General features: G+C 42.8%; 2 protein-coding genes across 7 annotated transcripts in view; one reads left to right on the top strand and one right to left on the bottom strand.

The window, feature by feature from the left end:
* Nucleotides 1-3,338, top strand: part of si:ch211-15d5.11 (oxidation resistance protein 1) — a 22,189-nt gene extending 18,851 nt beyond the window's left edge. For all 6 annotated transcript variants that reach the window (XM_047821960.1, XM_047821961.1, XM_047821963.1 and 3 more), the window contains one exon: nucleotides 424-3,338. In XM_047821960.1, coding sequence (XP_047677916.1) covers nucleotides 424-559 — 136 coding nt within the window. In that variant the 3' untranslated portion in view covers nucleotides 560-3,338. The remainder of the gene's footprint in view (nucleotides 1-423) is intronic.
* Nucleotides 3,322-12,500, bottom strand: part of selenon (selenoprotein N) — a 9,749-nt gene continuing 570 nt past the window's right edge. The window contains exons 2-12 of the mRNA XM_027143731.2: nucleotides 10,980-11,097; nucleotides 10,758-10,888; nucleotides 10,312-10,524; nucleotides 9,477-9,601; nucleotides 8,891-9,028; nucleotides 8,724-8,805; nucleotides 8,271-8,459; nucleotides 8,085-8,190; nucleotides 7,020-7,132; nucleotides 6,719-6,820; nucleotides 3,322-4,523 (exon numbers count right to left, since the gene is read on the bottom strand). Coding sequence (XP_026999532.2) covers nucleotides 4,356-4,523; nucleotides 6,719-6,820; nucleotides 7,020-7,132; nucleotides 8,085-8,190; nucleotides 8,271-8,459; nucleotides 8,724-8,805; nucleotides 8,891-9,028; nucleotides 9,477-9,601; nucleotides 10,312-10,524; nucleotides 10,758-10,888; nucleotides 10,980-11,097 — 1,485 coding nt within the window. The 3' untranslated portion in view covers nucleotides 3,322-4,355. The remainder of the gene's footprint in view (nucleotides 4,524-6,718; nucleotides 6,821-7,019; nucleotides 7,133-8,084; nucleotides 8,191-8,270; nucleotides 8,460-8,723; nucleotides 8,806-8,890; nucleotides 9,029-9,476; nucleotides 9,602-10,311; nucleotides 10,525-10,757; nucleotides 10,889-10,979; nucleotides 11,098-12,500) is intronic.

Genomic DNA, 12,500 nt, shown 5'->3' with positions numbered 1-12,500 from the left:
CCCTGTGATGGGTCGGTACTCCGTCCAGGGTGTATCCTGCCTCGATGCCCGATGACGCCTGAGATAGGCACAGGCTTCCCGTGACCCGAGAAGTTCGGATAAGCGGTAGAAAATGAATGAATGAATGAATATTAATTATTATTTATTATATTATGAATTGCAGCCATACAGTCACTGTATTTATGAACATAAGGAGTTCAAAACTACAGACACTTATCAAACTTGTCACATATCTCAATAACGTAAACAAATATAAACTAACGTGCGGTAAAATGACATCCGATTACTGATAAATAAACCGATTACTAATGATTATGTATGTTCACTCATGTAAACATTGAACCTATAAGATGTACATTAGAACATAATGCTTAAAATCCTTCTAATTCTTTATTTTGATTGTTTTTTTCCCTCCCTGGTCAGTGGACACTTCGGCCTGTGGCTTGACGAGTCTCTGTACGTGGGCAGGAGCAGCCCGTGTTACACCTTTAACAACTGCAGCCTGTCTGAGAATAGCGACTTCCGGGTGCTGGAGTTCGAGGCCTGGACCTTCTGGTGATCTGACGCTTTGTCGGATTTGAGACGGAAAAGGGCCGAGCGAGAACGAGACGGAGGGACAACGAGAGCAGAGTAAAGACTGATCTGAGATCTTTATTAAGATCTGAGGAGGAAAAGCAATACTGGATGGATTCTCTGCATAAGGAGGACACTGATACCGCATACGTACAACGCTAACGCAAAAACAATAACAACGATGACATTGTCATACAGTACATTTAACATTCGCTCGTGGATCGAAGACCCATGTGACCTCGATGAAAGGCGATAAGTAGCGAAAGCTATAAAACAATGAGAAATTAATATTAATATTCTCACTTTCACGTCTTTCAGTGTTTAAACAAACCACCATGGAATAGCTTTTGAAATACGTTCGTACGGTGTGTTTCCTTTTGAAACAGGAAGTGAGGTGTTGAACTTCATGACTTGTTTTCACACCCACTAGCCAATAGCGTTAGAGATAAGCCCAGACCTGCTCCGCCTCCGAGTCCTGAAAGCATTAATCACCACGACTGAAGTCGAGATATACTTGAGGAAAAAAAAATGATCGAAAACATCCCCTCCAAAAAAAGTGAAAAATTATAAAATGAAAATTAATTAAAATATTCATTAAAATGACAAAACATTATTACGATAATTTAAGGCGTTTCTATTATACACAGTTTCACTCAGAAGACTTACAGGTTTTCCTAACAAAACTTCCCAAGAAGTTGTATTTGTAATACAGAAGTCCAGAAAGACAAGAGTTTGATTTTAATTAGAATTCTTTGTAATAATTTACTAAAATTCAACTTAATTCACTTATGCAATCGTACGCCGTACGACGTGCAGTAAAATCCTTTATTTTTGTAATGATTCGTAAATCGTTAACCGTTATTATTAACATTAAATCTATTTAATTATATTGAATTACGTTTAAATAAATACATTAATGAATATAATAAATAAGATGAAAACATTTATATTATTTTTTATTTATATAAATTATTATTGTTCGTTATTGATCTTTATTTAATAAATAATTATTTATTTAATTAATATTTCTATTAGTAAAATCAAGCCATTTTGTTATTTGGACTGAATTCTTTTTACATAATTTTTTTTTATTATTAAATCTTTGTCAAACGTATTTTTAATGTTTTTAATCAAAGAATCGCCATAAAAACGTTATACAAGAGTAAGTCTCTAATCGCTAAGATGCTAGTCATGCTAGAGAAAAACAAGTACGGAAACATGTATAACTCACGGCCTTTCTGGACTCCTGGAATTGATGCTAATGTTATATAATGTTTTCAAACATAATTTAGAAATTAAACCATTTTAAAGATTTAAAACTGGATTAAAGTTCAAATCTGATTAAATTTTACCTCAGAAAAGACATCATTAATCACAATATTTCTATGTTATCATCACGTTGTCCTGCAAAGCTCATTTCCTCTTCTATAAAGTACAATGAGAAGATTTTTAACATGTTAAATCTACTGTACGAAGCACTTCTGGATAAAATATCTAACAACTAAAAGACATTTATGGATAAATTATAAAACTGAGGTACTAAACCATGCGTTTGATTCCGATTTGTAACCAAACTGTCGGCCGTTCGCATCCTGACGAGGCACGACGGAGACGACGACGAAGAAGCCGCCGTTTTAACACGAGGAGTACGGTTACTGAAGTTCGTTAGCTAACGCATAGCCGTGTTTAGTAAGAAAGACAAAAAGGGAATTGCATCATGGGAGATGAACCACACCTACAACTCCTCACTGAAACTGAATAATACATGGAACTTTTAAAAGTAAAATAGTGATGTTTGAAATAAAAGAGTTACACACATTAAACATTAAACTAGACAAATAAGTAGAAAAGGTCTTTATTTTACGGTACATTGTTTTAATCCACAACACAAACCTTGTACAGTGAACATTTTCATACGGTCAACATGACAAATCCGCACTGTTTCATCATTTTGACGCAAATCCGAACTTTGCTGACGTTTCCATTGAAGCTTCGATGCTAATGTGGCTAACAAGTTCGAATTTAGCTACAAATTCTAGTTAAAATGTTTTGTCAGTTGTCTCAGTTTTATTGCGATTGTCACTCAGGATTGATGATGTGGTTTAGTACAGAGTTAAACTTCCTGTCAGATATAAAACTACGTGAACATATCTATCTCGCTTATAGCTAAACGCTGTTACACTGTCGTGTCGTTTTTGTCATCGCCTGCATACATTAATAAATGCTAAGTCACAATAAACAACTAAGCATTTTCACCTCATGGCTGATTTACATTTAGCGCAAAAACAGGCAAAAAAAAAAATCAGCCACTGCAGCAGCTTGCTACCAGAGATGCGCGCTAACTCTTCATCTTTGTATAAGGCGTCGTTACTTTCGTTCCAACTGAACGAACGACTAGCCTGATTCGTCTTAAATTGCGGACGTGAACCGACAACGTTTTAGAAACATTTGTGAACGTAGATCATTTTATTTGACAGGAGAACAATAATAAAAACCCGCATCACTTAAATTCGATGTTCGGCTTGAAGCTCTAGTAGTTTTATTAGTTGTTAGTTTACGGTAACTTTGTAGCTCAAGTGCAAATCTACGTCTTTCAGCCCACGTTACCGTAACAACTACAGGAGACTATTTACTCTGAGCTTCAACTCAAAACTTTCTCTGATCGTCTTTAGAGTGGCTTTTGTTTTTAATGTTTAATACGATGGCTCGGTAGATTAACTGGAATTAATAAATTCTTTTGTGTGTGTGTGTGTGTGTGTGTGTGTGTGTGTGTGTGTGTAAAACACTGGGTTTAATTCTCAGGGACATCATTTTGCATAGATTAATACTGATCGTGAACACGAGATGAGACGATCCACTGATCTGCTGAGTTCTGTGTGTATTCAACAACGCGGTATGGCTGGGTGTGTTTGTGTTATTGTACTGTGTGTGTGTGTGTGTGTGTGTGTGTGTGTGTGTGTATCTGGACTGGAACAAAGACATCAGGCCTGGTCCAACTAGTGCAAGCTTTCAGAGCAGGCCATCACAAACTGTTCCATCCAAGGACACCCACACACACACATACACGCACACACACGTGTACCATATATGGCATTCTGGAAAGTCCCATCACCCCTGAGTGAAAAACCGTTGTCCTTTGACACACCTGTTTTTTTTGTTGTTGTTTTTTTTTTTTTTAAAAAATACATTAACACCCCCAAAATGACAACCGTGTCTTTTAGCTATTTTAACTCCAGCATTGTAAAGATTTTCCAAATATTTTTCTATGACATTTATGGCGAGGTGTGACGAAGCCGGCTAAGGCGGAAGACGCCGACGTTCTCCGAGCGCGTTCTACGATTTGATCCGACGCTCGCACGCCGTCTTGTCCGACGGGGGCGAGTAATAAAGTCTGACCTCCTACTTCAAACTAGCGTGAACTTCACGGTTTCGTTACACGATCTGCTGAGGCTGAAGGCCGAAAGACAAAAGACTTGAAGCAACAGTTCAGCTAAAAGTCTTTGTTTTCTGTTATTTAGCTTCAGTTACTTTTTAGCTACATAATCATCGTGTCGTTTTTTTTTTTTAAAGGACGTATTGTATAAAATTTCCTAATAACCAGCACACTAGGATTAACCCCAGCTCATAAAATCAAGTGTAGAAAAATCTGCAGTCACTTGCTACAAGACAGGAGAGAAAACTCCCAGGATTCAGTGCAGCACAAGATCCAGAAAATTTGTGTGTGATGTGAGACTTGGATGAGTTGTTTGTTATGATGATGATGATGATGATGATGATGATGATTAGAGGTAAGTTTTGGCTTTGTCCAGTCCCTCCATCAGGAAGCGGATGTACGTGGACGTGGACGGATCCTCAAACCCACCCGCGAAGCTGAACCTCATCCCCAACTCGTCCTCCTCCGGCTTCACGGACGTCTGGTCTAGGAAGTTGTTAGCGTTGATGTGGTGAACCTGTGGATCGAGGAAACAAAACAAACAAACAAACAAACAATTTAGCATCAAAGTTTCACATCATATCGTTCAATCCTTTTTATTTATTTATTTAATGAGATTTTACAAGGGTTTAGTTAATGCGCTAATTTTTAAGAAATTATTTCTACAAATGAGCTGAAATCTCTGCCAAAATTCGGTCCCATGATTAAAATGATGTTACTACATTCTTTATATTCCTAAATTTCAAGTTACACCGCAAATAAAAAAAAGATCAAACATCTTGAATGTGATACCAATGATAAGATTACAATTAACAAAAAAAATAAATAAACCAAATTTTAAGATTTCGGTGTTAAAGTTGTTCGTTTTTCAGCTTTATACGACGAAAGTAGAAAAAAAAAGTCAAATATCTCAAGAAATAAGGTTTAAAAATGTTCCGGTTTAATATAATCTCATAACGAGAAACGGCCGATAAATGCGACGAGATTTTTTTATTTTTTTATTTCTTGCTAAGACGTCGTTTTTATGGAGAACCGATCGGCAACGACGTGGAGGAAAGAAAACGCGGCTCACGTTAGAAACCGGATAAGACCAAGATAAAGTTGGACTTGGATCCTGCATGTGATCGTTGCAAGCAAACACCCGCTACACTTCTCTACATGTTTTGGACTTGTTCAAAACTTCATGGATATTGGCTATCTATTTTTGAAGCATTTTCCAAAATATGTGGAAAAACCGTGCACCTGTGCCCTTTGACTGCAGTATTTGGGGTGATCAAGGTGGTATTTGGGGTGAACATTTAGCAAGTGCCAGGTGAACATGATCGCTTTTTGCTCTCTGCTAGCTAGAAGACTTATTTTGTGTAGGTGGAAGGATTCACACCCACCGACTCTGGATTAGAGAGGTCATGTGTCATATACATTTGGAAAAGATCAGATACGGTATAAAAGGGTCGGTTGAGAAGTTTTATAACATGTGGATGCCATTTGTTTTATTTTGAAAATGTCTCAATTGACAAATTTTGTGTAAATGTCTACACATGCCTGTGTTCAGAATTGTATGATGTTACCTAGAGGCCTGACTATTGTTTATATTTCTTATTGATCCAGTGTGGGGGTGGGGGTGGGGGTGTTCTTTATTGCTGAGTTAATTTAAATGTGAAACTGAAACTAAATCGCTAACAAGACTTTGTTTAAAAAAAGAAATCGGGTAAAAAATTTGAAAGAAAAAAAGAAAAAAGAAAAAGCACCTTAGGACGAAGACACACGAAGGTATAAACGGATCGGCGATAAAACAGACAAGAGTCAGGACGGATAAAATAAAATAACGAAGGAGAAATCATGCGACTCGTCACTTAGGCCCCGTTCACACTGCAGGTAAAAGTGGACCGAATCTGATTTGTTTGGGGGTCAAGTGACCAGGTCAGACTTCTTCAGGTGTAGTGTGAACATTCAAATCTGCCACTTCCATATGTGGTCCTGAATCAGACCCAAATCGGATTTTTTTCCAATGTGGCCGCAGTGTGAACCCCCGAGGCAGATTTGATGCGACTTTTACGTCGATCTACATCGACATTCGTCACAATTATGCGTGGTAACGTGTGAGTGTTCTATAAAGTGGTTACGTGAACCAGCTCATAATGTTTGCATTGAATACATCACATTATAGCATTACATGATACGTTTGCTTGCACCAGATGATACGATACTTCCTCCATCCATAACCTCGCCGACTTTTTAGCACGACGGCGTGCGGCGTGTGACGTCATCGTTATCGTTCGTTTGCTCATGCGGGTCAGTTCGGAACAGCAAACGGTTCACACTGGTATCTGATATAGGCCACATTTTAAAAGGTAATGTGAACAGCCAAACATAAAAAATCAGATCTGAGCAAAAGATCCGAATTGAGCGTTAAGACTTGCAGTGTGAACGTGGCCATAGATGAAATTAGAAGTTCGATTAGAAAAGAATTTTTGCGAAATAATTCTATTTAATTATTTATTAAATTACTTCAATTTAATATTATATAGAATTATTTTTAAGATTTTTTTTAAATAAATAGATATTAAACATATATTTTTATTTATTTGTTTTATGTTAGTATCACTGTACATTACAGGCTAAAAAGGTCCATATATATTGATTTCCTGCTAAAATTCATCCACACCGACAAGCGTCAGGTTTTTAACAGACCAGATAAACCCCCGGACGTACCACGGTCCCGTTAGGCAACACCACCATCATCTCCACAGGGAAGCTGTACTGCTCCAGGTGTAAACGCGCCTTCTGACTCAAATCCGGATTCTTCTCGTCGGCCTTTGAGGAAACGACACGGCGTTAAATACACTAAACATACTTCTTACACGAACACTAATCATAAGTCTATTCACCATAGAGGCTTTCCTGCTGTAACCATGACAATGCCCCCCCCCCCAAATGCACTTTGTACATCGAGTAATTCGGATAAATGAAACTAAGCAGCTTTTTAAGTCGTGTGAATAACAATAAAAGTCACCTGCAGGTCCTCCAGCTCTTTGACCAGAGACCAGCTGCTGATGAAGCTCTGATTGAGCAGCGTCAAGACGGGCGAACTTTCCAGAACTGTCTCCCGGAGAGTTCGCCCCGAACCTGTGTAGAGACAGAGAGAGAGAGAGAAAGAGAGAGGGGGGGGGAGGGAGGGAGAGAGGGAGCGAGGGAGAGAGAGGGAGGGAGAGAGGGAGCGAGGGAGGGAGAGAGAGAGGGAGGGAGGGAGAGGGAGAGAAGGAGGGAGAGAGAGATGGAGCGAGGGAGGGAGAGAGAGGGGGCCAGAGGCAGAGAGTCAGATAGAGGGAGAGAGAGAGAGAGAGCGTGAGAGAAAAAGCGTGTGAGAGAGAGAGAGAGTGAGAGAAAGAGAGAGAGGGAGAGATAGAGAGGGGGGGAAAGGCAGAGAGCAAGATAGACAGTGAGTGAGAGAGAGAAAGAGAGGGAGTGAGAGAGAGAGAGAGCGTGAGAGAAAGAGAGAGGGAGAGAGAGATGGGGCACAGAGAGAGCAAGATAGAGGGAGGGGGAAGGCAGAGAGAGAAAGTGGAGAGGAGAGGAGGGGGGGCAGAGGCAGAGAGAGAGAGAGAGAGAGAGAGAGAGAGAGAGAGAGAGAGGAGGCAGAGAGGGAGCAAAGAGAGAGAAACAGAGAGAGAGAGAAAGGGGGAGAGGAGGGGGGCAGAGAGAGAGAGAGAGAGAGAGAGAGAGGGAGAGGTAGAGAGAGGGAGGAGGCAGAGGGGGAGCAGAGAGAGAGAGAGGGAGATAATAAATTATTCCTTCATAAACATTACATAATGTCTAGTGAGAAACTTGTTGATAATAAACTCTCCTGCTGTCTCCTGTTCCTGCTCTCAGTGTTCTGTGTTCATTATGTTCCATTCTTACTGATTATTTTGGCTGTAGTTAAGACCGATACTTAAAATAGCCGACATCACCGTCAGCACCCGGATGAGTGCGGACGGAGGAGCGAGACGTGGCCACGCCGTCCACAGGAAGACACCGTCACAGTCTCACAGCTTCGTAATAACTTAAACGTGTGTATAGTATTAACCCTGAGTCTGACCTCAGCAGGACTGATCGTCCAGCGCTCCCCACAGCAGGATGGAGTGAACCAGTTTCCCTTCTGCTTCTGCCCTGCTGAAGGCTTCTGGGAACGGCAGGTACGGCACCTGACGAAAAAAAGGGTCGGTGTTTAAAGGGAGGAAGTAAAGAAAGAAGGTGTGAAACGACGCGACGGAAAGAGTCTTACCTTTTTGAAAGGATAAAAGGTGACCTCGAGGCGACCGGCTGCCTCGTCTCGGCTGATCTCGGAGCTCCAGTGGATCTCCTCGAACACAAAGTGGATGGGTTCTCCTCCCTCCGCCTGGCTGTCAATCACGTTCCCCTGCTCGTCGTAGATCACGGAGGGCGTAGACGGACCGGCCGCCCGCAACTCCATCTGAAAAACGACGGGTGAGGGGAAAAAAAAACATTTTTGTATTCGCTTCTTACGTGACTTGATTATGAGGAGCTACAAAAAAAATAAAGAAAGAAAAAGACACGTAACCATAGCAACATCTCACGGCATTGTGACGACTTTCTAGGAATTTTCAACATACGGTTGTTGACATGGGATGCATTCGATCTTTATTCAGTCACCAAACAAGCTTCCGCCTTTTTAACGATTTGTGCTGTTTTCGTTCGTGCTGAAGCGACTGCGTACCTGCGGCAGGTAGCCGATGTCCACCTCCATGCTACTGCTCTCGCTGGCGCCGTACAGCCACTCCATGTCGACGTTGAGAGACCTACGGACACGGGACGACCATCAGAGATCCGCGAGATCCCGTCCGACTGTACGCCGGTCTCTACCGAGGTCTCGCTTATACTCACTTGTCGTTAGGGACATACAGATGGAAGTCTCGGACATGAGAAGCGTCTTTGGAGAGCACGACGTGGCCGGCGAACTGCCCCGGCGTGAACCAGAACGGGAAATCGGGGACGTCGTTCAGCTGGAACTCGGCGTGGATCCTGAGGGTCAAGATGCGACAGGGACAAAACGAGGAGGTGAAACAGGATCATGAGCAGATGCCATGGTGCTGTCTGTGTCTGTATCTGTTACATCAGGGCACTAAATATGTAAATCTGAATATGGGTTGAAATCTTGAAGTGGGCGTGGCCTAAACCAGGCCCCCCCCCCCCGTTTCTTTCGTAATCGTTCAACACATTTTTATAATTAGTTCCTTCAGAATTTCAAAGATTTTATTTTGTGACTGATGCAGCGCTAATGTCTGATTTTGTCTTTTTTTTTTCAGAAATAAATAAATAAATAAATAAAAAATCAGCAACTTCCTGAACGTCAGCGCTTTAATCCAGAACGTTCCTGAAGTCCGAGCTCAGCACCGATTCATCGCGCTTGACTCTCTTGAGAGCTCACAAGCAAAAACGCTAATACGTGAGGATACGTGAAGCTCGATACCTGAACACGACGTCGTAGTAAAAGTCGCTGACGGCTCGTACGCAGGCGATGGCTCCCTGAGGAGCGAAGCGGGATTTGACGAACGGCCGAGGGTGAAACATGCTGAGCAGGGTGTGGATCAGAACCTGAGTGAGAAACGAGAAACTTTCACTTTAAAAACGTAAAGATTTTTCAACCTGAGTAAAATATTTCTTTGAGTAAACAGAATCCTGTGTTTGTGTGGTCAGAGGTTTCACACTGCTCCTACTGCCCCCGGGGGGTAACACTGAATCCTGGCTCTTCAGAATCTGCCCTTGTGTCACACTGTACGTTCCTAAACCCTGCTGTAACCTTCTTCTCATTTGCATATTCACGCATCGACGACCCTGATTGGATAAATCCGGCGTGCGGCCGCTTTAAATAACGTCTCGTCTCACGCTTTCACGTCGGTGAGGAAAAAAGTTGGTCTCTGTGCTTCTGCACCCGAGCAGGTTCTGTTATCTTTCACAGCTTTCTCATCTTTTTTGTCCTGTTTAACTTTGTCCTGTAGTCCACCAGACGTCCCTTCGTCCGTATCCGACTTCCTCTAATGTTTCGGCGTGACGTATTTCCCCCTCTCTACACCGCTACATCTGTGATGTTCGGCGTTTTGTCTCCTGACTCTATCTACAGAGTCGTTTCTGTTAAGTGTCTCTACGTCCCGGTTTTCACCTGATACGAGGCACAGAGGCGCTGTTCAGGTTCCGATTGGGTTTCTGTTGCTAAGCGACCAGCCCTAACGTTCTAACGTTATTTATTGCTCTTACGGTGATTCACATTCACACTCGATTTAGCCTCGGATCTGCTCGTAATTTACCTCTTTGCCGCGGGGGGTGGGTGGGTGGTACCGATTGTTGGGCAGATATCCAGTGAAGATGTTCAGATCGCTCGGGATGATCCACCAGGTGTCCCCCAGCTCCCCTTTACCCTTCGGGGGCAGAAAGATCCGGAACTGAGCAGCCGAGAAGCCAGAGGACGGAACGGCGGGACGCTTCCAGGAGCGCAGGCCGTTCAGCGCGCTGCGGGAAACCTACAGAGAGGAAAAAGAGGACAGTGACACGAGAGAGTGACTTCTTTAGATACATAGAAGAAGCAGGAACCGAAGAACTTACATGTTTTGTCTGATGAATAAATTCTGGCTTCTGATTGGTCAGTAATAATGTTATAATGTGAAAAATCTGTTTCTAATCTGATTCTAATGAAATCAGTGTATAAGGTGTCTGTTGTCCGGTTAAGACACGGTGCAGATGATGAGGTTTTTACCCCGAGAAATCCGTCCTTGCTCTTGGTCATGGTCTGGAGCAGGAGCGGCTGCATGGCTGCGTGAAGCGTGAGCGTCTCTCCGTTCGGGTCGGCGACGAACTCTTCTTCGAACTCGGCAGGAGGAGCGACGCCTGCGGACAAGACACGGACGTGGCAGGCATTAAAAACGAGCGCGTCACCAAACTAACGTGACTTTTGCTAAACAAACGTCAAAGACTGAACCTGTGAGTTTCTCAGCGATGGGTTTAAACTCGTCAGGACTGAGGTGGAGGTCGTGATCCACATCTAGAGACGAGAAGAGGAAAAGTCCTTCTGCTCCTAATGTCTTCAGTGCTGCTTCCTGATAAACACAAACAACTTTTATTAGAACTAGAAAGTTCACACATTAATGTTCACATCTTACACTGTCTATAATGTACGTGGTGTCTCTCCCCTCCATCACAGACACTTACTGTACACCACACGCTGCATCCGCAAAGCCAACGGTATTCACACACACACACTCTTCACCCCGCACACCCCTCACACACACACACACATACACACACACACTCTCTTCACCCCGCACACCCCTCACACACACACACACTCTCTTCACCCCACACACCCCCCCCCCACACACACACACTCTCTTCACCCCGCACACCCCTCACACACACACACACACTCTCTTCACCCCGCACACCCCTCACACACACACCCCCCACAACACACCTCTCTTCACCTCTCACTCCCCTCACACACACACACACACTCTCTTCACCCCACACACACCCCTCACACACACACACACACACACTCTCTTCACCCCACACACACACACACACACACACACTCTCTCTTCACCCCACACACCCCTCACACACTCTTCACCCCACACACCCCCCACACGCCCCTCACACACACACACACTCTCTCTCTTCACCCCACACACACTCTATCTTCACCTCACACACCCCTCACACACACACACACACTGTATTTACACTGGTCACTGGCGCTGTTTCTGTTTATTGTCTTTTTTGCACTGTCTTTTGTCCTGCACTGTCTTTTGTCCTGCACTGTCTTTTGTCCTGCACTGTCTTGTCTGTCTTGTTTGTTGCACTTTATGTGGCTAGGACTAACTTACTAAGTCCTTAGCTCTGTCTTTGTGTTATGTAGGTGGTCCTAGAGAAACGCTGTCTCATTTCACGGTGTACTATAACAGCTATATACGGTTGTAATGACTAATAAAAGCTTAATGACTTTACTTGGCATCTTAAAAACCTTCATAAAAAGAATAAGTGTACAATTTTATTTAATGTGTTATATTCTTTTTTAATTGCTTTGAAGAACAGCTTTGAGAAAAGGACAAGAAAGAATCACTCATGATTGGATTCAGATTTAAATAAGAATGAAGTTGATATGATGCTCTGAAGTCTGCGCAGAGATGTGATTATGTGCGTAAAGACCAGCAAGTAATGGAGGAAGGAGCTCCACATTGCACCCCTGTGTGTGTGTGCGTGTGTGTGTGAGAGAGAGAAAGAGAGAGTATGTGTGTATGAGAGAGAGAGAGTGTGTGTGTGTCTGTGTTTGTGCGTTTGTGAGAGTGTTTGTGTGTGTGTGAGAGAGTGTGTTTGTGTGTGTGTGTGTGTGTGTGTGTGTGTGTGTGTGAGAGAAAGAGAGAGAGAGAGAGAGAGAGAGAGAGCGTTTGTGTGTCAGAGAAAGAGTGTGTGAGAGAGAATGTATATGAGTGTGTGTGTG

Source organism: Tachysurus fulvidraco, chromosome 12 (assembly GCF_022655615.1).
Source record: "Tachysurus fulvidraco isolate hzauxx_2018 chromosome 12, HZAU_PFXX_2.0, whole genome shotgun sequence".
Classification (NCBI taxonomy): domain Eukaryota; kingdom Metazoa; phylum Chordata; class Actinopteri; order Siluriformes; family Bagridae; genus Tachysurus; species Tachysurus fulvidraco.
Note: the sequence above shows the minus strand (reverse complement) of the source record. Positions and strands in the feature narration are given on the sequence as shown.